This window comes from Rhea pennata, chromosome Z, assembly GCF_028389875.1.
Source record: "Rhea pennata isolate bPtePen1 chromosome Z, bPtePen1.pri, whole genome shotgun sequence".
Taxonomy (NCBI): domain Eukaryota; kingdom Metazoa; phylum Chordata; class Aves; order Rheiformes; family Rheidae; genus Rhea; species Rhea pennata.
Window position 1 is genome coordinate 69,860,814 of NC_084702.1, and position 27,305 is coordinate 69,888,118.

The 27,305-nt window shown below is 39.4% G+C and overlaps 2 protein-coding genes across 3 annotated transcripts in view; one reads left to right on the plus strand and one right to left on the minus strand.

The window, feature by feature from the left end:
• Positions 1 to 1,177: 1,177 nt before the first annotated feature.
• On the minus strand, positions 1,178 to 16,145 carry SUB1 (SUB1 regulator of transcription). The gene is made up of 5 exons (XM_062600206.1): positions 16,072 to 16,145; positions 14,115 to 14,187; positions 12,385 to 12,504; positions 7,044 to 7,152; positions 1,178 to 4,691 (listed from the first exon to the last, which is right to left on the minus strand). Exons 2-5 carry the CDS (start codon positions 14,184 to 14,186, stop codon positions 4,612 to 4,614), a joined length of 381 nt encoding a protein of 126 aa, XP_062456190.1. The 5' UTR covers position 14,187; positions 16,072 to 16,145; the 3' UTR covers positions 1,178 to 4,611.
• Positions 16,146 to 22,901: 6,756 nt separating this feature from the next.
• ZFR (zinc finger RNA binding protein) overlaps positions 22,902 to 27,305 on the plus strand; it is a 39,716-nt gene continuing 35,312 nt past the window's right edge. For both annotated transcript variants that reach the window (XM_062599660.1, XM_062599661.1), the window contains exons 1-2: positions 22,902 to 22,986; positions 23,299 to 23,383. In XM_062599660.1, coding sequence (XP_062455644.1) covers positions 22,950 to 22,986; positions 23,299 to 23,383 — 122 coding nt within the window. In that variant the 5' untranslated portion in view covers positions 22,902 to 22,949. The remainder of the gene's footprint in view (positions 22,987 to 23,298; positions 23,384 to 27,305) is intronic.

Here is a 27,305-nt window from a genome sequence, read left to right on the forward strand (position 1 = left end):
CATATAGTGTTGTTCAAAGGTTTCTTTGAACACAAGAGGGTAGTCTTTATTTGCACTGTAAGTGCTAGTCATTTCCACATGGTGTTACAGCACCTTAGGATGTTCTTTCAGGCTATCCAAGGAACCAAGTTTTCTTTCCATTAATCAAATCATCTGAGTTTGCAATTAGAAACACTCACTTATGACAAGGAGATACCCAGAAGATTGTTTTCCCCACAGGAATTGCCTCATTTTAGCATTTTCCAAGTTGCTAATATTCACTTGAGGGGAAAAATCATTTGTCCAGTACTTCACTATAGACAATAATCAAAACTACTATGAAGAAAGCCATTTCCTCTGGGAAGTACATACATCTCCAATGACTCCATTTGGCAAGAGTAATCCAACTAGTTTAAGTATACTTTGCCTCAATGCTTCACAATATCTTCACACTTTTGCATAAGAATATTAAGCTGAAAGCAGGGGGCAAAAGGGTCGATTCACAGCAGAAAAAACATTGCCCATCAGATTCCTCTTCTGTAAGTCACTGGAGCTATAGCCGAAGATGAATCCTATCAGCAAGCAGAAGGTAGTAATCCGAACCAAGTACAACATAATGAGCCTAGGCAGCCTTCATCAACCCTAGACTGCATTTCTTCCCTTTGACACACATGTATTTGTTTCTATGCCTATATAAAGTGATAAACCAGTCATAAGAAAAAATCTGTACAGCTCAAGGCTACAATCAATTCATTCCCTACAGATTGCTTCACAGCAAGCACATGAAAGCATCTTTCCTAAAAAACTCATTAACCTAATTATGACCAACAATAAAACAGGTGAGAAGTTTCCCCCTATAATTTATTGTTAATTTATAGTCATATTAAAAAAAAAAAAAAACACACACTAAAAAGATAGTCTTCCCTTAAAAACAAAAAAACATTAGTGACTACTTTCCATGCACTTTCTTAGGTGTTTGAAACAGTGTCGTACCTGCCATTCCTGTATTTACACTTCTGTAAGGACAAACTTCCAGCCTTCTGGGCTACACAATCAAACCCTCCACCCACAAACTTGGAACAAGTAAGATGAAGTGTTCAAATTTCAAAATTACAACAGTTTTGACAAACAGCAGTTTTCACAACAACTTAAGAACAATTAAGTTTCAGTGCATAGAAATTTCCATTAAAAATAAAAATATGCCAACACAAATCTTTATTTTCAGGTGTTCAAACTGGTATTACACATATATCTTTTGATTATTTTTATTTGAACATTAAGATAATTACAGTTGGAGGATTCGTATCTCCAGTGGCCTCTCTGCAAAAGATACCACCAGAACAAAACATTCAACATTCCACATGGTTAACAACATGACATCTGAGTTACCAAAATTACAATTACCATTTTTTTTCTTTTGCTAACAGATCACAAAAAGTACGTAAATGGGGCATTTCCTTTAACAGAAATAGCAAGGTCCTACATTTGTTTAATTTCAATATGGATGTCTGTACATAAGAGCAACATTGTATGTAACAGTTTGATTTAGAACACATACAATACTTTGGCAGCTCTGTGATGCCTTTTCTCCCTCCTAATTTCCATAATAGGTTTAACTTATAAAACATATTGCTAACACGCCCTGCATAAATATCAATAATCAAATGCATCTGTCTATAGCCACTTCAGTAGGAAAAAGAAACAATATTTATTTTTCTCATATTACACATTTATTTTTTCATATGCACAAATTTCTTCTGTGGACACTTCTGTACGCATCCTAACTACTATTTTGTCTGCAAGAAAATAATCTTCAAAAAAATTGAGTTTTCTTCTCAAATTAGAAAGCTACAGCCATAGACAGTACTTGTATGACAAATCACAAGCAAGTGACACGCAAATCACAAGTGATTCATATCAAAAATAACATCAGATGTGTCAAACTCTTAGCAAGCAGATTGTCATTTGATGCTCACTGAATTCCTTCCACAGTTCAGCATGTCTCATTTTGAGTTCATTTGGGAAACTGGTTTATTTACTTTGTTGTAAATTCTTGCAGATGTTAAAAAGACTAGCTCAAATAAAATACATGACATTTTATCAATACTACTGACAGAAACATAGCTGGGATATGAAAGACTATTTCTAAACACACAAGCTAAGTAAAACCAAACTGCCCCAAACTTTATCAAGTATCAAGGAAAATGGGATGAACAGCTCTAGCAATCATCACCACTAGATTTTAGCAAGATATTTATCTATAGGTAGAACTAATAATTCTCTGTCAACAAATACTTATTTCTTTGAACCTCTCTACCATCAGTTTCCACAACAGAACTAATCACTACATTAAAACTGTCACTTACTCTCCCAAAAAGAATGAGTTTAACTTTCCACCCTCCTGAACAAAATTATATTGTACTGATTCATAACTGTCATCCAATGATCTACTACCGCAGTCATCTAAAGTGAGGACAATGTTCCCTCTATCACAATCATGCACTTTTAAGTAGTGACATGGAAGTTTTAAGGTAAAACAAGTGAAAATCGGTTACAAACTTTCAAAACAAATTTTCGTATGTACATATTGCAAATAAAAATACTTAGAACTGTTAATAGTGACCTGAAGTAACTTTTCATTCACTCATCTGTGACATTTTAGCAGACTACGTATTTATTCTATTTGGTCCCAATATCCCTATGAGTCACTCACTCGAAAAGAGATGCCCAAAAAATGGAGCGGCTACCACAAAACATCTCTTCATCCTTTTATTCACCCTCAAACAGTTCCTAAAAAAACTCAGCTTTCCTGAGTCATACAAAACCAAGTTTTAACTTTATTTGAAATTTCTCTGTGGGTAAGTTAAAAAGCAGGTGGAGATATCCGACATAACAGTTAAACTAAACAATTATATTTAATTTGATGAAGTCTCCTTTCCTCACCCTTCATGTACCACTTGTATTGAATTATAAACTCTGCAGCACCTGAACAGTCTGTGTATGGCACTTAGCAGAACAGGACTTCCATGCATGTCTACAATATAAACAATTATATTAAGATATTCCAAAATTAAACAAATAGCAAGTCCAGTTTATCTATATAAAATTTAAAAAATACAAGTTTAACATCAAATGGGAAAATTACAGCAGAACCAATAGGTTGTACATTCACTACATGGTCTTGAAATGTCATTTTTCATGAAGCTGTTTTATCTTCTTCTTCCAATTAACTGCACTAAGTCAGAAGATGAACTCTTTCCAATTCCACTAACAAGTTTTTTCACTGCAGTTATTGTCAGCTAACTTTGATCTTTCACTTTAATTTCTGCACTGCCCTTCTCTCCAAATACTATTCAAACATTGTGTTTTCCCTTTTTCATTCATCTCAGAACACCTACCAAAATTACCTTGAGTGTAGGACAGCATTTAATCTAATATAGCTTCTGCTGAAGAGAAGCTTTTCTTACCAGAATAGGATACTGATAGACAAGTGAAGTTCACTAGAACCATGATTCTCTATGTACCAGCGCTCCATTGTAAGCGCCAAATATGTTCTGTACAAAAGAAACAATTATGCACATGTAAGCCACACAAAGCAAGTGAAGTTAAAAGGTTTCAGCAGGCAGTAAGGATAGGGCAGAAGCATTTTAGCCAGCCATTTTGGCTGAAAATTTTAACCCCGTTTAACTGTTCAACTTGTCTTACAGCCTAATTGAAACAACTGTTTATGCAATACTTTCAAACATGAACAAAAGCCCTACAAAGGCAGGTTAAGTGTTCTTGCCTATAGAATAACTAGTCAGTACATGTTCAAAAATTAAATCAATGCAAAGTTTGGAAAGGTTACCCAAATAACCACCAAATTAGGAGCTTTTAAATTCTATCTTACACTGAGGTATATGTATTACTGTAAAAGTTTATGCATCACCTTCTAAAACCTAGTGTCCAAGAATAAAGGCTAACTGCATTTTCCAAGTCAAGCAAGCTATAGAAAAATGGGAAGTAGTGTGTGGCTTGTGTTCAAGTGTTACTGTTTACCATAATACTTCATGCAAGTAATGCAAAAAAGTCTATATACTCAGGACTGTTTACATCTGAATAAATAGGGTAAATTAGCAAATACAGTATTTAAAATTATCTACAAAAGTGTGTTTTACCAGGTATTCACTTTTTGTATCAAGTCTTAAAGAAAACAGCTTCTAGAGAAATACCAAAGAATATGAAATAAAAGAAAAAAAAAGTAAATGGAGACATTAAGAATCTCCTCAGAAAACCAATTCATATTAACTGTTAACTAAACTGAAACTAAAACAAAGATTAAAACTATCAGGTGGCCTTCTCTGCAAACATCTTCAATCAAAAGGCCATAAACAGCTATGCTTTACATATTATTGATTTGTTTATTTTACACCATGAGGTGGAAGCAACACATTTTCCTTTTAGTAAAGTATACACAAATAGCCTCACTCAGAATACACTTTTAATGCACATAAAAAAAGTATTCATCTTACAAATTGTTTTGCAATCCAAATATACAATAGCTTGGAAAACAATATTTTAGAAAACAAAAGCCAATGTAAAAAGACTGCTTAAAACAACTAAAATGATAAACATTTCTGTATGGCTCTGTCTTTACAGTTTTCTTACTGCATCATCAATATCAGAAATCTGTTCCTTCAGCTGGTTCCACTGTTCTGGATTTAAAGAAATACCTGAAACAGAGTAAAAACAAACTTACTATGAAAAATTGAAGCTCAGGATCTTGCATAAAACTTAATAGTAAGACTGATTTCATATTCAAAGCCTGTCACAAAAAATGTCACAACTATTAAATGTATAATAGCTATCTCACTTAACTACGTAGTTAGTAACCTAACCACTCACTTCGAACAGTTCATCTTTAATTCTTAGTTTGCCACTGCACAAATTTAACTTACAAAGACAATGAGTACAACACAACAAATAGTCAACAGAAATAAAGTTGAATTTCCATGTCTCACCCAGGGCTGTTGTACTGCTTCCTGTCAGGGTAAGAACGGTATTTCACTTCCATAACAGCATGACATTTGGTAATTAAAAGTCACAGCTCTTCCTGAGCCAGCTTCATTACGAATCTGATGAACATTCTTCTCACTCTTCTTTACTTCTAAATTCCTAATTCCTCATGCTCCAGTCTAACCCCTTATTTCCTTCATCTTTCCTTCACTCCTCCTCCACAATCTGTGCCAACTCTACACTAACAGAAACTCACTGGCCTATCCCTCATACCAACCAGGCTCTTCTCTATTACCCTGCTGCAGTGATAAGGTTTTTCATTGCTGTCTCTGTAGGCTGAACAGGAGAAACTGAATTCCATTTTTGGGGCTCACCACCTTAGTTTCTTCTATCATCGCTTTATCAGAGCACCATCACAATGACGGCGCTAAATAAACTGCATGGAATTTAGATCTAGCTGTTTAAAAGAATCTGGCACTAGTTTTCATCTGTATTCTGAGGACACAGAACTTGAACTTTAATCTTGTATCATGTGAAGCTTAAGCAAAGTATTTTACAAACTTCAACTTTTTACACTGTTTTAGGATAGCTAAAGCAGCAGCTCACATGTGCACAAATGAAACATTAGATTCATATGCTGTTTCAGACTTTATTGATTTTACCATAAAATTCAGACCCCTTTGCCACATTGATAACCACCTCCATCTACATCATGTAGCTTTGGATTAGAGTTGATTGAAATGCTGATCTGTAGATTAGATACCAAAAACGAAAATAGGCACAGGACAGTCTTGCCAGCCAACAAAATAGCTTCAATTGATCTTCATTCACTTCTACACATCACTATCATTTCATTTATCCATGAAGTCTTATCTTATTGTGCTTTCCCATTCAAGAAACAGCACATAGTGTGTGCAGATACTGTACAGAAAAAAACTCTTATTCTGGATGCATTGCTGTTATTTCACAAGAAAGATTACTCTTAAAGGACTTCTTGCTGTGTTTTGAGGTGGATATCAAAACTGTTTGTCCAAACCAATTATTAGTGGTTATTTAATTTTGAAAATACTTCAAGTTTTCCAAATATCTATTAATTGTGTTGCTCCTAACTATTGCTGCTGGACACACTAGAAGACTATAACAACAAATATAAGGTTTTTATATATACACACATATAAGATATATAAATAATATTTACATACATAGTGTGTATATACATAAGACTATATTAAGTGTCTTCAAGTTCCAGAACAAGATGTTCCACACGTACCTCTTTCTTTGGTGCAATATGAAAAAAATCCGAAAAGTTAAATTTTTTTTTTTTTTTTTTTAACAAAACCAATGTGGTGTTAAGGAAAGCACTACACTACTGCAACTATCATCTCACCTCCATTTTGCAAGTGGCAAAAGAAATTCCGAAAACTTTGCAGTGAAAACATGCCATTAGAAAGAGGTAATAAAACAGTTAAGGTACAATTGCTTATACTATTCTGCAGACTGAATTTACAGTACTAAACCTCAAATACGAAAGGTATTTCCACCTCAGCTAAAGTCTTGAAACTTTTTTTCCAAAGTTAGTCACATCATTAGATGTTTTAATTATTTTAATCAGAAGATGGACAGAAGTTAACACAGCTGTTTTAAAGAAATTAAATGTCTTAAGGCTATTAAGGAATGAACTTCTTCAATTAATTTTGAAATATAAAGTCTTACTGTAATGAAGGTAAAAAATGAAATAGGTGAGTGCTAAGCTCATTGCAAGGGAGAGATGAGTGTGTTTATTACCTATAATAAATTTGCTTCTATCTAATGCTTTGCTTTCCATAAACCATGAAAGATTTATTTTGAAAAAAATAGTAAAGCAAACAGCTAAGAAAATCAAAAGTAAAACAGTTTCATTAACCTGAGTGTGTTATCAACTATAGGTAAGATTCATTTTAAAAAATAAAAGATATTACTCTAAAAATACACATTTAGTTACACAGTATAAGAATCTGATACACTGAGTTCTCCAATAAACTACACACAATACTTTAACATAAAATGACATGAAGCAAAAACAAAAATACCTTTTCTGCCAGGCTTCATTTCACCTTCTTGATCCATCCAATATTCTCTAATATCAATTAAGACTTTCCCTTTAAAGTCACGAACACTGACATACCTCATTTTGCCAATCTGTCAAAACATATGTAAAGATCTATTAGATATTTTACATAATACAGCACTCACTTCCAAACAGTACTATACTTGGACACGTGACATTGCATACTGCCGTTTATTTTAGACACCAGAAAAACAACTAGTTCAAGCGCCTAATCCAAAGCAGTTTATAGGCTAATAAGAAGTGACAACATAAATGGAGGAAGGACATAAAAATCTGTTAAAAATTCAATATTCTTTTCTGCAAAAGCAGCAGGCATAGAATACAAATAATTAAGTGCCTAACAAACTAGTTTCTTCTAAAAAGACATTAATTTGCTTTTTCTGAAATACAATTTTGCCTCTAACAATTTTTACCACTAGCAGTGGTAAACAGAGGGAAAGCTGTAACAGCTCTATTCCCAAATCAAAGCTTTAGTCCATTCCATATCTAAGGAAATCAGATTAGATCTTCACTTATGAGAAGTATGATTTCTGGAGTCTCCTCTCCCACCCAAGTAAATACATGTGGAAGTGAAAGGAAGCCACCAACTGTCCCATGCCTTGTCATGAGTCCTCAGGACATTTTGTTGGCACAGTGGGTGCAAGAAAATTTTGCCACACCAGATGTCCAAGAACACATCTGTCCAAAAACATCTGGTCCTTTAAATTTACCAGCATGTAGCATACAATTAAATTGTCTTGGTTAAAACATCACTTTAGAATTTCATAATTTCTGTAGCATAAGAGTGTGCCTGAACTATGAGTTTTGAGGGCTTTCCTTTTAATTTTGGAGGAGGGAGAGGGAACTATACAATGCATATTTAGGCTTATTAAAGTTGCTTCTAATTTTGATATCAAAGGATTCACATTAATTGTCTAATGTGAATTTGCTAATCAAAAATTAGATAAAACATACTGAATCATGTAAAATACATTTAAGAAAAGCAACACCTTCTGTGTACAGTCTCTGAAAAAAGAACAGATATTCTGAAGTATCCAGTTTTAATGTAGAATACTCCTTCCCGATAGAACATTAGTTTTAGCTTTCAATTGCCTTAATGTATGCATTCTGTACTTTCACATAATTTAATAAAAGGACAAACATCTTACTAGCAGTAAGTCTGACCAGAAAGCATGAAAAACTCTCCAACCAAAATCTTGCAGAGGTTAAGTAGTAAGCTGTTACCTCACAGAACAAACAAGCATGATTTGTTAGCTTAAAGTCACTTTTTTCTTTACACAGATCATCCTGAATTTATTCTGTAATTGAGTTAAACAGTTGGGTCATTTTCAGATATCACAAGCCTGAACTAGTTTTCCCTGCTTCCAAGCATACTTTAAAAAGAATAAGAGGTCATAGCTTCTAAGATAGTATTTTGTGATTTATTACTTTCAGAGTACTACAAACATAACATTCCAAAATAAGGTATGATGTCACAGTAGCTGAGCTCTTTTAGACTTAACTTGCTACCATGCCCAAATTTGTCAGCACTGCTGGCAAAGGATATCCTAAGTGAACTGCATAAACAACATTCTTGGTTCTACATTATAATGCTTCAGTGATTTTTAGGTTTCCTCAAAAACAGCTTTTAGTGATACATTCCTCTAGAATCTTGCTTCTCAGGTCTATCAAAGAATGTCAGTGCACTGCTGACAATTCCAAATTTGTTCAAATACATTGTGATACAATGTAGATTAGCAATGCAAATAACGTCAAAGAGCTCAGGATTTGAACATTAAGGATGAGACTACCTATCTTAACTACAAGGCAGCAAGGGGCAAGAATATGAAGTGCACATTATTTATTCAATCAGTACATTTACTTAACTAAAAACACTTCCATACGAAAATCCTGAAATAAAGCTTTATATCTCTGTCTACATTTCAGCTGAATGCTCACATTAGAATGTTTAGCCGAACACTAAGCGAAACAGCTGTCACTGCTAAAGGCTTTAAATAGATTTCTGAAATAGTTTTAAATTAGCATTAAAAGCTAGAAGACAACCAAAATCTAGATTAACTATATTTGATGTTTCTTAAAGTTCAGTTGTCTCTAATTCTGACACTGAATCATTTCTGAACCATTCTTTTCACACAGCAGCTGATGTTCCTAGAATAACTTCACTGGTGTTAAGACACCTTTGTATCACTATGATCACAGTGTTTCAAGGGTTATATTGCTTTATTCTAACAATGTACTGTCATACAGTCTTCATAGCCAAGTTAATATGTTCTTCATTAAATATCATAGCCCTTTATGTTGAAGATACACTATTGAAATAATAAGTTAAAGGACATTGCAAACATTATTTCCAGGTTTCCACTTCTAAGAATAAAACTCACTGAACTGTGTCTAGGTTCCTTTCACAGCTAGGCAACTGACTTCCTGTGTGAGTTTAAACAAGCATCTTCTTCATAGTTTTCCCTCCTATTTCTAGTTTGCCTTGATTAAAGTCTATGCACTCTGTGGAAGTAGAAACAAAGAAGCATCTTACTCTTAGCTGATGACAATATGTATAGGTAGAAGGAACACAATAAGCTAATTTAAACTCCTAGAATAGTCTTGTGAACAGCTGAAACATGCATCAAGTCAACTTGGCTTAGCACATTAATTCTGAAACTTATGTGGTCACCAGTTCAACACTATTCATTATTTCACAATGACCCTTCGAGAGTGTCACAGGCCTATTTATCCACTTTCAGGAACCTATGACAGACTTTTAGAGACTTTACACTGAAATTAAGAATTTATTTCTCGTAAGTCAAACAGCATATGAACCTTGTATCTTCTGAAAAAAGAAAAAAGAGCAGGCACCATTTTCTTCTTTATAAAAAGTAGAAATTTCTGTCAAATACTTCATCATATCATGTGGCTCCACTCTGAACAGTCATTAATGCTGTACCCAGACAACATTAACAAACCTTGTCCAAATCAGGCATAGGTACATGACAAAATTTGACAAACTAACCAAAGCACATGATGCAGAGTTTGTTGGCTTGAAGCTATACACAGAAATCTAACACTAAATCCTTCCACATTAGCATGAATTATACTTGTCAAGGACCTCTAGTAATACACCACAAGTGGGAGTAAGGTAAATTTTCCACTGCTTTTACCAATTACACTGGAATACTATTATCAAATTCCAAAGTGAACTAGGCTACCTGTGAGTTTTTTTTTAAAAAAAAAAAATATATAAAAGATAAGTAAATATTTGGTCTCTTACACTGGATTTCCCAATTACATTTTATTCTTCACATTTAGTTCTAGGAATATTATACCATTAGTTTCAGACAAAAGTAATAAATCATAAGTCTTGAGTGCTAGATGTTCTGAATACATTGTGAAAAATGAACTCTACATTAACAGAAGCTGTATACTTTAAGAAAGTCATGTTGTGGAAGATTAAGCCACTAAGTTTCTCATCTTCCGCTACCATTGTTGCACATACTGAAGTCACAGAACTGCTGACCATCCTATGAATGCTTTACATAAAGCCTGATTTCTATCAATTCAAACCACATTTGTAAGTCATACTGCAAAGTTACTTGTACAGAGATCACTTTACAATCTAGAGAAGCAGAAAGGAAGGAGTTTCTAGTATTACCAAACCGTAATAGGAAGCTGCTGTAAATAGCCCCAGAAGAAACCAAACCGTACCTTAAAAAAAATAACATACAACTAGAGCTTTCAGTATGCTCTGCTAGGCAGAGTGGAAGGAGGGACAGTATCCTCAGGTCTGAATGCTACTGAACAGTTATCTAATAGATAACTCACGTAAGTTGATACAGTATAAAAACTGCTTAGTGCTTCACATCAGTGAGAACAATCAATTTAAAAAAACATATGCTGTTCAGTAAAGGGTAGGCATAGATTAAGGAATACTGATGGTTTAAGTCAAGACAATACTCAAACATGTTTTTCAGTATTATACCCAACACTGGAAGAATCTTATCAGACTAATAGGAGCCTGCTACTAACCGTTCTTAGCAGATTATCTTAAATTAAAAAGTTTGAAAGAAACCAGTACACACAAATACTTACGATTTTATAAAAAAAATGTACTGGAGACTAGGACAAAAATTTTAACTCTTTCTATCAAGGCTGGAATTTTGGAACATATTAGGAACACAGCAGAAAGTCTATATGTGGTTTCAGAAGTCTAACTGCAGTTAACCTCAAGTGTAAGACACTATCCCATTTTTCCTACACAGTTCAAAGCACGCCCCAGCTGAATTAAAATTACTGCATCCTTCCTTTGATAAGGAATTCTAGACATTAGTGCCCAGTGCCTTCAACATAAGCCCTCCCTCCAAGTATACATCAAGAAGTGGAGACTGATGCACCAAAAACAACTGCCCTGTATTACAGAATCAAACAGGCCCCTTTCTCCCTTTTCAAACACTTGCTACATTAACCTCCACAGCTACAGCCCCAAAGTATTTCTTTTTACTACCCAGTGTTAACACCATCTTGCCTATATCCTTCCACAAAATGAAGAATCTAAGGAAGGATCTAAGAATCCTTTCGTCTCTCCTGCTCCTTTTGAGCCAGTAAGATGCAGATGTTTAATAACTCTTGACCCACTCCCAAACACTGCCCCAAAAATTGAGCTACAGACTCTTGCAGTTTTCAGCACACACTGCTTCAGCTAGCCCCAAGAAGTATAATACCCTGAATTCACAAATGTATCTTGCTACTGAAAAAAACATACACCCATTCCTTGTCTTAAAAATAAGGATGATTTAAGATTTCAGCCTTCTCAGGTGTTCAGTGAGAGGAAAAACATGCATCATAAAACACAAGAACAAGCAAAACTTAAACTAAGATGCTGTCTTAGAAGACAAGAGCAGAGTCGCCCTTGACCTCATTGAATAGGAATTGAAAAGTGCGTACCTGGATTTCTGAGAACTTTCCTTCCAAGAGGTCTGATTTAAGAAACATTTGCATGCACAGATTGTCCTGATTTAATACTTTATATAGTTATCAGTGCTGTATTTACAGACAAAATGATTAACCAAAAAGTTACCTTGAGCAAAGGCTAGATCAGTTGCCACAACTCAGATTCTTTTACTTTACTGAAACCTGACATTGCTTTTTCTAGGCATCTCATCTACACTCTAGCACTGTAATCCTCTTTGGCCAGGGCTTCAAGAGACTAAACACTACGCTATCAAGATATACAGACCGCCTCTAAAAGATTTATAAGGAATAGGATGTAACATGCTACCTCAACCAAGCTCTGAAAGAGCAGTCAATTTTACCTGAAACATATTCTCATCTCTGTTACTGCTTTGCTTAGAAGAAGCTGCACCTTTTGAACTTTCACCAGTCTTTTGTTTCTTTACAGGCTTTTCCGGAGCTGCTTGCTTTTTCCGCTTTGCCTTGGAGCAAGAATAAAAAAAAGAAATGTTTAAACCACAACTCATTCTGTTAGTTACAAATAAATTTAAGTTAGAGGCTACAAATTATTATCATGCAATATACATTCACTTCCTTTCACAAAGGCAGAACTCCAATACTGTATGCTTAAAGTAGAATTTTTTTTAAATAATCCTCCAGATTAGCCTCATTCTGTTCCCAGTGAAGTTTACCATAATACTTTGACTGTAAGGAGAGTTGAATTGGATTAAAAATACATTTCAAACTCTACTGTTTTTGCACGGTAATACTGCAAGTTTAGATTTTCTAAATAAAAAAAAATCTGATAGAAGCTTCAGCCACCTTTCCACTGAGTACAACAAAAATTTTAACAGCTAGCAATTCTTCTAGAAAAGAAAAACAGATGAAATAACGAAGAAAGGATCTGGAAGTCACCTTCATCAGAGGAGCGTGTTTTTATATCACAGTCTAATCTCTGACCACAGCATGAACAAAAACACTCTTAAACTGTCTAGATTATATCACCTGTGAATCAGATTACTCTATTTGCAGATGCTACAAAGTTACTGATTTTACTAATAGTTATACAGTAATCATGCTGGGCTTGCTCAGAAACCAATGACACACAGATATGAAAAATTAGTTGCATTTGCTAGAGACATATAAAGGAACAGCTGCAACAAATACAGATTACCATTAAAATAATCTTACTGACCATTGGAGAAGACGGTTTCAACTACAACTTTGAGAACATATTTGCCTACCCAAAAGCATTATCTGATCATTTTCTTTTGTATTAAGATTTGGCATAATGCCTAATTTGATAAGTACAACTGAGTTGCACATTTCAAGTGCAACATTTCAACAAGTTCAATAAAGGTACAGACTGAGTCTCTTCACATGCCACATAAAAGACCTGATGATTGCAGTACCACATAGTATTTCTTAAGATAAATAGTGATGTATTTGGTTTTTTTGTTCATGTTTGGTAACCTATAAAAACACAATGTAAATACCTATAAAATAATTGAGAACACTCAATTTATGCTTTTAAAAACAGTTATCAGCATACATTAATCAACTTAAAGACATTCTGGTTGGCTTATAAGTGAGAAACTAACAGATGATATTACAGTAAACAAAAGAATCTGAAACAGAGAAAAGAACATGCAAACAAGATAAGCAAGTGGCACAGGGATGACAAGGCAGGTGGAGGTTTTTTGGTTTGGGCTTGGCAAGTAATACAGAAACCAAAATGAGGGGGCCTCAAAATTAGCCTAAATTCTTACCACCAGGGGCAGTTTATACAAAACCCTTCCATCTCTTGCCACAAAGAAGTGAAGAATTGTAGGAAGCTTGTGGCTAGATATATCCATACAGAAAATCCTGAAGAATCTGACACAGAATCCTGTGTCAAAACACAAACTTAAGATGCTTTTTGCTGTGTAGTGAACTTTTTCTTATCTATCAAATCCCTATTCTTAGTTTTTAAAAGGTCTGATAAATCATATTAAAGGGTATGCATTTTGTGACATAACGCACACCTACTTCCCTTACCCAAACTTAAAAAAGGTAGTTACTACAGTAATCATCAATTGCATACAATGTTCACCTTTTTGTCAACTTCGCTATCTGAATCACTGGCAGATGAGCTTGAAGACACAAGTTCCTTTGACTTAGGCATTCTAGGAAAAAAAGATAACATTAGAATACTATAGAAGAAATACATCCCATTATGGTTAGAAAGCACTCTTCAAACCCAGCTGGAAAGTCTCTTATTCAAACCCCTCCTACAGACTCAGCTTTTCATTTTCATATAAGCTCCAATACACGTTATGGATGCAATCCCAAACATCATCTTTTTTATACCTCGTGGTTTTTTGCTACAACTGCCTTAAACAGTTTTAGTTTATGAACTGTTTAGAAAGAGAGAATTTTCACCAGTTTTCACCACCCCAGTATGGTAGAAACCATTATGGAAAACGTACAGCTCAGCACAGTACTATTCTCAGCATGACTTCTCAATTCTACATTCATAAATACAAATTGAGGGCACACTATTACCACATCTTTGGGGTTATTTTGCTTATTTGGATTTGCAAATAAGTCAGGGAATCATCATATATGAAGCTATAATTACTAACAATAACACAGAAGTCTGAATAAACACCTTAGAATACAATGAACTACAGCATTGCAATTAATTTTCCACTGTAACTTTAAAACAGGAGTCACTAGACAGACATTCAACTTTCCTTGAAAGCATGCTGCCAGGTGTGCTTCTGCATCTCTCTGCTATGCAAACATGTGGTTAGATACAGCAGTTGAACATCTTGCCTGCTACTAGAAACTCTTTGTGACAAACAAATAGTTCGTTTGTCCTTTCAACATAAAAATAAGCACCACAGAGAAGAACCGCTTTTTGTAAAATATGTTCCAACTAGGGAAGGCTGTGAAAGGAGTAAAGAAATGCATGTCAGAAGAAGAACAGGAGAGGAAAAGGAATACCACATACAATGAAAAAGACCAGGTTTGAACAATGGCAGTAGATAAATATCATTCTAAACTGGGGCAGGTTCTAACATAATAGCTTCAAGCACAATGAGGGAAGCTGCAGCACAGAGAATGAAACAGGGTACAGGAAGGGCACCCAGGCCACGCTGCATGACAGAAGAGTTGGAATGGGACAACACAAAAATAAGCATAGCGATGCCAAGAAACAGAGGAGCCAGACAAGAAAAAGACTGATACATGGAGCATTAGCAGGGGAGAGCCCCACAATCCGCTTTAGGATTACAGAGTGACAATATGGAGGAAAGTGGGGGCAGAAACTGGACGGAAAGGAAGTGGGGGGTAGGTAAGAGCCCCTCGGGAGAGGCCGGCAGGCAGAGCGTGAGGAGGTACCGGAGAGCGAGGGCAGAATAAGACGGGCCAGACAGAGAACGAAGAAAAAGGACAGCAGGAAGACAGGCTAGGACGGGTTGGGAACACCAGGTAGGCGGATCCCAGCCGCCATTTTCCTCCCCTCCTCCTCTCTTCCCTATGGCTCGCTTTGCCCCCAGGGGAAAGGAGCGCGGGCCTGAGGAGGGGGCGCGGGCAAGGACGCCCCGGTACTCCTGGCGCAGGGCGGCAGCGGGAGGGCAGCGGGTCGCCGGCGGCGGAGGAAAAAAGGCAGCAAAGACGGAGCCGGGGGTCGCCAGCAGGCAGGGTCAGATCCCGGCGTGGGGGGAGCTGAGCCGGGCGAGTCCCCGCCGCCATTTTCTCCCTCACTCAAATCCTCTTTCTTTGCGCCCCCCCCCCCAACATGGCAGCTTCTCCTCGGCCGCGGCTCCTCCTCCCGCCTCGGGCCCCCTGCGCGGCGGGGCAGCCCTCCCGGGGGGTGCAGCAGGCGCTCGAGGGACGAGCGGAGGCTCGCAGCAGGACTTCGCTCCGCGCCGTCCCGGGGGGGGGGGGGAGGGGGGCGCGGTGGCGGGCGGGCGGCCTCGGGGGAGAGCGGGGGGGGGGGGGGAAGGGGGCGGCGGGGAAGATGGCGGAGGCTGGGGGCGCGAGGGGAGCACCCCGGGACTCACGTCCTGCTCGGCGCGCGGCTCCTCCGCACCACGAGAGAAGCGGAAATGACGCACGGCGGAATCCCCGCCCTTAGCCCCGCACCACGTGGGTGGGAGGCGTTTAAAGGGGACGCGTCTCTTTGTTACTCGCTCCCGCCTCCCCCGCCCCCTCGAGGCGCCGCTGCAGAGCCCGGGCTTGGGGGAGAGCCGGCGCCACCGGCCGTGTGGGGCTGGCGCCACCCCCACCCCCCGCCCCACGGATGCTCCCTCAGAGGGGAGGCCCGAGGCGAAGCGCCTGCCTGGCAGCTGGGCACAGCGGGAGGGCACGAGGGGGCCTGGAAGTCTAACAGGAATTCTTTAAAAAAAAAAAAAAAAAAAAAGTGGTAAAATTTTAAGTAATTCTCCCCTTCTTTCCGTGCCGCAGTAGTTCCTCGATCTGCTCGGCGCGGCTGTGCCCGCAAAGGGGAAACGCTGCGCGACGGCGCAGCGGCCTTCGCTTTGCATAGCGAAACCGCAGCGCGGGGGCCGCCGCCCGAGGCGCCGTTCAGGAAAGCGCCGGTTCCCCTTTCTACAGCGCGCGGTGGGGAAGGGGGCGAGCGGGGCGTCGCTCGCTCCCCGCGGGGCGCCGGAGGCAGGAGGCTCGTCGCCCGCCGCTTCCCGTTCACCTGGGGAGGCCGAGGGCAGGCCCGGCGCCCGGCCCGGGCCGTGCGCGAAGCGGAGCCTGAGCCGCTGCTCTGAACATCTGAATTTCGGGAAGCCCGAGGGGCAAGGGAGCTCGGGAATACAACCCGAGCACGCGTAACCTGCCGCTCTCCAGGCTTGTCCGGCTCAGTAGCGCGTTAATGCCAAAACACGCCGCGGTTAGGCAACCCTGCCAGCACCGCCTGCCGCGTTACAGGCAGGAGAGGGGCAGGAGGCATCGCCGAGTTAGAGCCGGCACTTTACTTCAGTAGATGATGAGATTTAATAAGGTTAAAATACCATTTTAGCCGTTACAGCTCTTAACGCAGCCTGTCAGTGTTTGCACCGAGGAGTCCTGCAGTCGCGCCGCAAGCAAGGGGGGATGAGTGTGCTTCCGACACCCTGGGTCGGTTCACTTCAGTGCTTTTGTCGGTGTTACTACTGCTAGAGCTGTGCTTTTGCTCCCACCCGTGGGAGCTTTTCATTAAAGGTACGAACAAACTCTGGGAAACAGGAAGCGGACGAGGCCCAGGCGCAGCTTCCAGGTAGATCTGTTGCTGACAGATCTGCACTGGGCGATCAGCTTCGGCACTTCCAAGGACGCCTCCTACTGTTACTCTTCCAAGACACTTCTTAATGGGAATTAAAATCAAAAGTTTTGTCCTTCCTAAATTCCAAAGATTGCTGTTCATCAGCCTGGCCTAGCAGGATATATATATATATATCCTCCAGTTCCAAGTGGGGCTGATTTCCAAAAGTCAGCCTTAACGGCTGCAAGTCCTGAGCAGTGTTTCTGAAAAGATACTTTCTATAACCATAAAGGGAGGCAGAAGAAGTCTCCAAGAAACCCATGAGGCCTGTGCTGTCTTCACAACGAGTTCAGGCAATCTGTCCATTTGCCTCCTCCCCCCCTTTTTTTTTTAATTTAGCAGTAGGAAAACAGGAATACCAGCTATTAGAAGTATCTCCTTTTAACTAAGTCTTACATATTGCTTATTTCATATTGCTGTTATGTATCTTGCAAAAGGGAAACAAAAAACAAAACCAAAATATACAGCTGCTACCACACTCTTAAAACTTTGGAAAATAAGATGATGTTTGTTTACACAGAATTAGAGCATGGTAAATCACATGCATGTAAATATAATACTTATTACCACTAAGCAAATATCAAACTTGTGAAGACATGTAGTTGTGAAGATGAATGGGTGATCTTACAATACCACATACCTAACACAAACAATAAAGAAAATTAACAAAAGATGGTTTCCATATATGAAATACTAATTAGAGAAAAATATTCTCAGACTCTGACATAGTTTTTTTTTTTTTTTTTTTTTTTTTAAGGCCTTTACTATTTTTCATACTAGAATAGAAAAGGCTGTTAGGTCTTTGTAATCTCCTTCTCCTTTGCTTTTTTACAGGTCGACACCTAGTATACAAACTAAGCTTTTAAGGGCATCACATACAAATAAACAGTTATTTATGTATTTTTAATCAATTCTTCAGCCTCTAAATAAATCAAAATGACTAAAATCTTTTTCTGCTGGATCTTAATTGGTTAACTTCTCCCACCTGCAGCATTTCCTCCAAAGCAAGCACTAAGTTTATTTTTATAGCCAAATTCCCGAATATCAGGTCAGCTGGAGGAAGGGAGGATTTGCTGCAACTGAGGACTTGATAATATCTATTTCAGTAAAGATGAGTTGCTTTGAGAATTATTTTGGTAGTTTAAATTTAATAGCTGAGCTTTTCTGTAAGTTACCCTTAATACATGTTATTTTATTTTAAAGATGAAGAAGAAAAAGATACTAGGAAAAGATGCTGGCTTTAGAAAAGTGGGGAAGGAGTCTTTTTTTTTTTTTCATTTTTTCCCCCAAGGTAAATTTATTCTGTTACCTTCTGAATGAGTCATCTCTCTACACAGGGGGTATAGTTCATTTTCTGAACTCTTAAAATAGATTTTTGTAATGGGTTTATTCCCTGCTCAGACACTTTCCTTCAGTAGCTGCCTTAAAAGGACTTAAATTCTTCTAGTTACTGCCTGATTACCTCATTTCATATTGCAAATGTCTTTGACTGAGAAAAATGTTAAAACATTAGCTTTTTCTCCAGGGAGAAATTTTAGCATGTAGATTTGAACTCTTGAAATGCTGAAAAATGCAAGCTTATGCTTCTGATCATATAGCAATTATTAACTCTGGAATTCTTGACTCCTCTAGTTACAAATAGTATAGCTGGTATGAAACATTTGGAGAGGGGAAGGAGGGTCAGCTCTTTTCAATAAAGTTTTAGCATTCAGAATGGTAATAGTATAAAAGGTGAGGGAAGAAATTGGATGAGGAAGGGAAGTTTGGCCTGTAATAAAGATACTAATTTTACTACAGTGTCAGGAAAGAAAGGGTATAGTTTTGCTTCTCTACCCTAACCAGTTTGTTTCCTAAGTGTGTATTATGTGTATTTGGAGTTTGCATTATCACTTATAAAATTTTATATTATGCTTCAATATTGGGGCATTTTTTCTTTTTTTTCTTTCACGCTTTGGTATTATAAATACCAGTAACTTTTCTATACGATTTAATAAATTGTTTATTTTATTAAAATGTATTTGGATATGGTCACCATTCAATCTCAAAACCCTGCTGTTAAAAGGTGATGATTTCTTTTTTAATCATTCATACCTGTCCTGAAAACATCTGGTCTTTTTCCTCACTAGTTAAAGAGTAATTTCGAATAATAAGGTTGATAAGGCACTGAATTCTGTATGACTGTATAGATATCTGAAATACGTTTCAGGTGGGAAGATAGCACTGGAGTCCTTATGCTGATATAAAAAAGCTCCTTGAATCTAGAGCGTTTACAGAGGGAGCACCAAGCATTACCTTTTGAGGGAGAGATGTGCAGCTTTTGTTAGGGTGTCCTGTGCTTACTGCGTAGGAAAGCTTTCATCTTCTGCTGCATCCGCCCTGCCCTCTGGTGGTCAAACAGAGTCCAGCTGAGAGTCTGGTTTTTAAATAATCTGCAAGGTTGCCTCTAAGAAATCTTACCCTCATCTGCCACAAAAAATGTCTAAATTTGCTCAGGTTTCGTGGCTTTTAGAGCGAGTGGGAGAGATTTAGAGTTTTACTCATTGCATTTCAACTGCTGTCTTGCAGTCCTGTGGTACAGCTGCAGAGACTTACATCCTGGACATTAAAGTGAAATAGTAGGAAGGATGATGCTTCATGTTAAATCTTGCTTCCTTTTAACCATACATTGGAGATCTCCTTTCACGTGAATGAAATGAAGGTCAAAGATCTGTTTTTCTGAATGTTAGCTTGCAGGTTTTTGTCTGTGATAATTTTAGATGTATTGAACTGCGGAGTAGTTGTTTAATCACAAACTGAAGTTTTGTGTTCTGGTGTATGTTTTCATTTTGGTAATTCTTGGCTATTCTTCTGTAATCTTAATAGGGACAGAGATGGAGAGGTTTCTTCTTCCTATATGAAAAGTTCTTTTAAATGTTTGAGTAATTTTTTTTTTGGCCTAACTCCTTCTCCCACATGCTTTGCACATTATCACTCCATTCATTTTAATTCTTGTTAAGGATACAGAAATAAGTGAAGTTCAGAATGCCCTAAAGGACCCATCTGAATTTTTTACTGTTTCATTTTGAAGCAAAACTGATACACATGTCATACAGAGATGCAATCCTGTTTTATAACCCACTGAGGTTTTTTAAGTGTAGACTATGAACCTGATCCTGCTAGCTAATAGTAACATAAATAGATGTTATGTAATAGTTCACCAACTCACCAAGAAGCATCAGGTTCTTATTAGGAAGCTGCTGCGGGGAAAAACTTCACCTACAATAATGCTGGGGTTTTGGGGGGGAGAGTCCAAGCAAAAAGGAAATCTTGAATATTTTCTCCTATCATCCTTGATAATTGTGACTTCTTGTAAAGTGTTATGTTATAATCTCCTTAAAGTGATAAATGCACTGAAGAGCCAATATACAAAATTCAAATGGAACAGTAATTTGAAATTTTTGCAAAAATTGCAGCTGTGTCAGGCTGCAAAATGGGAGGTTATGCACAGATATACGCAGGGCTGAAATCACAAAATACAGAATGGACTACTTGAACTAGGACTCCTAGAAATGACTTGTGCTGAAAAGTTACAAAACCTGAGACGGAAATCCAGACTGAGAATATGAAAGCTTTTTTTCTCTTAGCTTTTGGAGCTAAAGGTTAAAAGAGGGTAAATGTTCCAAATTCACCTCATCAGTTCTGAAGAAATATGCGGTTGTAGGTCTATCCACTTCCAAAATACAACCTTAGTGGTATAGTTTTACCACTAATGGTTGTGAATGGTGGTGTGTGTGTGTATATATTTATATATTCTTATATTTTAATGTGTATTGCATGTTGTATATTTATCAGTAGATAAGATTTATAACTGAAAAATATTGAAAGGCTTTGGAACAAAGAAAACTTCAATTTCTGTTTTGTCAAAGTACCACGATCCAGTGTTTTAATTCTGAAGGGTTTTTCTTTTTTAATCAAAACAAGGGTGTGGGGGGCAATAAATGTCTCATTTATGTGTCCTGAGCCCCTTTGAGGATCTAGTGACATAGGTCATGCACCTGTTAGTTCTTCTGTGAAAGACTTGTTTAGAGTCCTCCTTGGAAGTAGTAGGTTGAAGATTAGTGCTTTATTTTATCTTTCACAGCAATATCAAAGAAATGTCTTTACCCAGCAGTTGCTTTTCTTCATAGAAAAATCACGTTGACCAGAAATGCACCATGTGTTACAGAGGTTTGGTCCTTTGCCAGTGCGGATTCCTTTTGCTATTGTGCTTGAGTAGGATAAAAAAGAAAAGAGGGGCAGTACTGTGTGGTTCCTGCGTGAAGCTAATAATCACAGTTATGTTCAGCGAACTGGCAAGGATGTTCAGCATGTTAAGCTACCATACGTCATATGTATCTGCAATAATGTAAAGATCAAGTGAGAAATAGCTTTCCTGTTCTTACTTGCTTTATAAACAAAAATATCTTTGTTGAAGTCTTACTGCCTACGAAGACTGCTTGTACTTTGGGATTAAGGGAGGGCTGTGCTTTCATGAGAATTGTTGAAGATCCCAAGTAGAGATGTTTTTGAATAGTTGTGACTTATTTACGAAAAGCACTTGCTGAAAAGCAAGTACTTCTGATACCACTTTTGAATTAATCCAGAAGCAAGTGTTTTATGAGTATGGATTAGTTTAAGTGCGTATCATAGTGTTGATGGAGTACACAAATAAGATGAATGTATTTTAAGGACTTTAGATAAACGTCCTCTGTACGTGCACATACATGCCAGGCTTCACCTCACGTGCAGACTATGCAGGCAGGAGCCACTGCACAATTAATTGGTGCATGTGTGGCAACTGCAATGTCTCGGGGGCAAGTCAGCCTTGATGTGCACGTGCTGTAGTTGGACCGTGGTTACATCGCTCTCCGCGTGTGCTGGTGTGGTGGTAACGCCCAAGCGTTCAGGTGAATCCAAGAAACCTGCTGCAAATTTATGCAAGTCCTCGGCCTTGCGTGAGCTCTGCACGTGTGTGCTGACCGCGTGTGCTGCCTTCTAGCTCTGTGTTCGGGCAAGAGCGATGCCTCGGTATCCGCTGTGTGCGCTAAGCTCGCCTGCGACAGCCGGTAAATACCGACGCGTGCAGCGTAGGCATGGGGAGAGGCACCAGTGGTGGTGACCCAGCTGGCCTCTCCTCCTGGGCTGCCTCAGCCAACCTCCTCCCGCGCGTTTGCGGTGTAAGCGCACGGCTATGGGCGGCGGTGGGCACCACGGCGGAGGAGCAGCCCGCGCAGGGCCGCGCCGCTCCAGGCCTGGGCCCCGCACGGGAAAACTACCTCTCCCGAGAGCCTTTGCACATCCCGCGCATGCGCGCACGCCGCAGACGCGCGCACGCGCGCCGGGTGGGCAGCGGCGGCTCGCGCAGCCCCAAGCGCCCTCTTCTGCGGGCGGAGGGAGGGGCGCAGCCACGGGCCGCACTACGACTCCCGGCGGCCCCGCGCACATCCCGCGCGTGCGCACGGCGCCGGCCTGGCAGCGCTCCGCCGTTGTCGCCGTAGGTGGGTGGGTGGGGGGAAGGGAGCGAGCGCGGCGGTGAGGAGGAGGAGGAGGAGGGAGGGGGGGGGTGAGAGTTGAGAGTTCAGCCGCCGCTGTCGCTGCCAGCCCGGACTCATGATTCCCATATGCCCGGTAGTTTCGTTCACCTATGGTAAGTAACGGCGCTTCGCGTGTGTGTGTGCGCGCGGGGAGGGGGCGGCCCTGAGGCGACGCCGTTGGAGGGGGGGAGGGGATGCGGCCCGCACGCGGGGCGGGGGAAGGCGAGCGGGCGGCGAGGGCAGGGCCGGGCAGGGGGGTCCTGCGGCGCCCTGTCTGACCTGGCGCTCGCGCGCTCTGTCTGTCTGTCCCCGTCTTTTCCTCCCCCTCTTTCCTTCTCCTCCGCCTCCTCCTCCCCCCTCCTCCTGCCGGGCCTCCTGTCATGGCCTCGACCGCCGCCGCCGCCTCTTGGTTATCGTCGCCACAGTGCCCAGCCGGCTGGGAGAAGATGCCAAAATGGCCACCGGCAACTACTTTGGATTCACCCATAGCGGGGCTGCTGCCCAGTATAGGTAACGGCCGCGACCCCTCCCCGCCCCGCCCTGCCCCGCCCCTCCCTCTGGCCGGCCTCGGAGCCCGCTCCCCCCTTCGGCACCTCCGGTCCCGTGTCTCTGACCGGGATCTCCCCGCCCCCTTGGGTGGGTGAGCGCCTGCGGGCCTTCCCAGCCCCCGGCCCGTGTGGGGGCCTCTTCCGCATCCCGCTCCGCCGGGATGCCTCTGCCGGGGAACCCTCTGCTCGTCTGCCCCGCCCGCCAGTGTTTTCTTATCCTCCCGGTACGGGCCTCCCTGTGCCTCCTGTGGTGTGAAGGCAGGGAGGTGGAGCTGGGCTCCATGGAGGAGGAGGATCAGCGGCAACATCAGGTCCCAAGGCCCTTAAATTAAAATGGCCACTTGCAGTCAGCATCACCAGCGAGTTACCATCTCCCCCCCACCCTCGAGCCTTTCTTCAGCCCCAGGGAAGATGGGGCTTGCTTCCCAAGCCTTCTTTGCCCCTACTCCAGGCACTGTGGGAGGGTGGAATCCTTGTTAACATAAGCTAAAATTACACCTACACAACCTCTGGGAGATAGTGTGGATGCGGGGAAAGCAAAAGCACCAGAAAATTCAGGGGACTTTGTCATTCCACTGAAGTGATGTTGGAATTAATGTTCTATCTAGGAAGCTAGATCAGGTACTGCTGAGGCCCAGCACCTCTTAAAAAAAGACTCCCAGCTTAGATATTTAAGACTGGGGCAGGTCTTACAACGGAGTTTAGGGACCTGTAACTGTGTACAGATCTTGTATAGATATACTGCCTTCGTCTTGTGTGTGTCAAAGATTGTGTATTGGTGTTAAAAAGTAATGAGTACGATCTGTTATCTTACTTTTTGTGAATACAAATTACTACATTTGGCAAAAAAAACAGGTATCACCAGGAAAACTTGCATTGGAGTAGCATCTTGAAGCTTACATTTGAATCTGTATTATTTGTTTCATAAATCTGTAATGAAGACCATCCTTAACTCCTAAATCTTGGTTAATGTAAAAAACAGAAGAATAAAGCAAATGCATGAGAGTTTATTAACGAACAAATGCAAATATATGCTGCTGTTAACTACACAATCAAATCGCCCAACTTAAGTAGCTTAAGGAAGACAGTTTTATAGAAGTCTTGGAATGACTCCCAAGACTGTGTTTGCGTTCTTTCCTTGAAATGGACTTAAAGTGCATGATTTTCATTTACTTGCAATATTTAATAGTTAAAGTGGAAAATCAAACTTAGCTAGATCTTCTAGTTTGTTTAAGATGAGGTGCTGGCAGTATGTTTATGTTTTACTTGACAAATACAGTGAAATTTGGAATTGGGTCATTGCTGGGGATGGAAGAGATTCTATGCAGCAAAGACCATTTTCTTTGTTTCTGTGGGGGCAGGTTTTGTAAGAAAAAAGATCTTTAGGGGGATGATAAACTACAGGATTCCATATGTCTGCATCTGAGATACAAATTTTTTTAGTTACTCTTCTTTTTAATTTGGATCTAGGAAGTCTGTAGACTTAAGAACCTGAACAACTCGTGTAAAACAACAACTCATGCAAAATTTCCTTTTGAGATGTTATATAAAAACTTAAAATTGCAATAATGCTCAAGTTCAAACCTGTTTTCATAGTTAATCCTAACTGTGTTCTTAAGAAAATAGAAAAACTAATCAAAAGTTTTTCCTTTCCTGTCACAAGTGCAAGGTACTGTTCTGTTTATACATTAGTGAAAGACTCTGTGTCCTCTAAAGGATTTGTATATTTACCGGATCTCCAGTGAAGAGGCACAGCAATCGTTGTTAAAGCACTCCTTTCATAAAATATGGAAGACCTTGATATTTTGAGCCAAAAATACAGGAACCACTTGGAACATCTCACACTTGTGATAAAATTTTAAGAATCGCAGTTAAAATGAATGGCGTAAAAGGGAGATTCCTTTCTTAAAACAGGCTTGGTGAAGAATAGAAACCAGGAAGACAGGATAATTTGTCCACATCACTGGATATTTATGTCCTAAATAATAGGTACATGGGCCTCATATATCTACAAGATTTTATAGTTGTGATGTATGCCATCTAGAAGTCCTAATGCTCTAGTTTTTATAGTAAGTAGCAAAACTGACAGATCTTTAGGTTGCAATATTAAAGGAATCTCATTCAGTGCTCCCTTATATATAGAAACCTGTTGGTTTCAGCACGTCTAAGATAGAGTGCAAAAATCTGTGTGGGATTCTTTTTAGGATATAGGCCTTTCTTGGACTACCTCAAAGTATGAAACTGTTAAATATTCAGTTGAAGTCTTGCAGAGGAAAATAGCTTCTTATCAGAAGGAAGAGAATCTAAATAGTTTATGAGAAATGATTTCAAAGAGGAGAGTCTGCCCTACCAATTGAATGAGGTTTAAAAGGAGTTTGTAGTAGTGCTTTTCCTATTTAATCCTGGACTCATAAGAGGCCAGTATAAACCCTGTGAGAATTTCGTTTTCTCAAACTGACAATATTCTAATTTGCAGTAAAAGCAGTGAAGGCATCGCATACTAGAACTGTTGGATTTATGGAAATAACATCTTAACAATTAAAAAGACCATGAAGTTGTTATTAGAGATCACTTTACATCTTGCTCTGAATCTAGTTTACCTATGGCCATTGTGGACCATTTAAACATTCACATGTTCTTCATATGAAGGGTAAATTAAAATTTCTCCAAGGAGTATAGTCCTAACATTAAATACTGAGATTTGAAGTGGGTATAAAGGCCAGATTGGCAGTTGCTCAAATGCTAGATCTTGGGTTTGGGAAATTCACCAGTGCGGTGTGCAGGAGTTGGTAATGTATTACTATTGTAATACTGTAAGCACTGTAGTTCCATGAACTGACTAGGTGAGTAAGAGAGGGAAGTAGATGTCCCTTTTATTAGTTCATAAATACTAGTTTTCATACAGCACGTTTCAGAGGCAGCAAAAGAGCTAAATGCACTTTAAATCTATAAATAATGAATTAGAAGTGTTTTAGTTCCTTTTGGTGTTGCCATGGCATAAAATTTCCTGCTGCCCATTCATACAAAATTGTTTATGGGAACTATAGAGTAATAATATCATGATTTAATGAGAGAAATGTTAGCTCATGCAAATACTGATAAAGGCAATTTCTGAGTATTGTGTTACCTTTACAATTTGTGCTTTTTGCTAATGATAGTATTAGGATGTAGAGTTACAGACTTGCTTGCAATGTTAAACTTGTCTATTACTTAGTTAAATAGCTATATTAATCCATTTTTAAGGATTTCCAAATAAATGTGGAATTTGCTCATACCAGTCTGCTTTGGGTGGATGGCTGCACGCATGCTATAGACCACCTGAGCCACTGTGGATCTGTATTCAGTTTGAAATGAACAGCCTGATTTTGGAAAGTCTTTCATGTGTAAAGAAAACATTAGTATTTGTAATTCATTGCTGAGGAGAGGTATAGCTATGCTTTTTTTTCTTTTTTTTTTTTTCTTTTTAATGTTGACTGATTGGAATGTGGGGATGCTGGTGGAGAGATGGATGTACTGAGAAAGGTTTTAACAGAGAATTGAGTTTTTGTTTGCCTACAAATGTGATGGTCTCATTTAATTAACCCTGTGCTAAGGTTTTGGTTTCTGTTAAGAAGATAAAAATAACTTTGAATTTCTTCTTAGTCACTTCTAATGAGACAGGTCATAAATTGGAGATTCTTGGGTAGTTAGAACTGATTTGGTAACTTTGAATTACAGTATTTGTGCCCTTGAGTAGCATGAATATTAATCCAGTGTCAAGAGTCTTTCTAGCCTTTCCAGATGAAAGCAATTATAGCTATTTGGGTCCAGAGCAGATCATAATGCTTATGAGTTTAGGGTAAGATGCAGTCTTCAGTCAGCCATGAGAAAGTGAACTCTTGCTA

Bases quoted from the DNA above. Each gene is read 5' to 3' on its own strand.
- SUB1 (XM_062600206.1), bottom strand. From the start codon at position 14,186: ATGCCTAAGTCAAAGGAACTTGTGTCTTCAAGCTCATCTGCCAGTGAT. The intron at 12,505-14,114 runs GTGAACATTGTA...TCTTGCTCCAAG, and splicing joins ATAGCGAAGTTGACAAAAAG to GCAAAGCGGAAAAAGCAAGC. The intron at 7,153-12,384 runs GTAAAATTGACT...ATGTTTTGACAG, and splicing joins GAGATGAGAATATGTTTCAG to ATTGGCAAAATGAGGTATGT.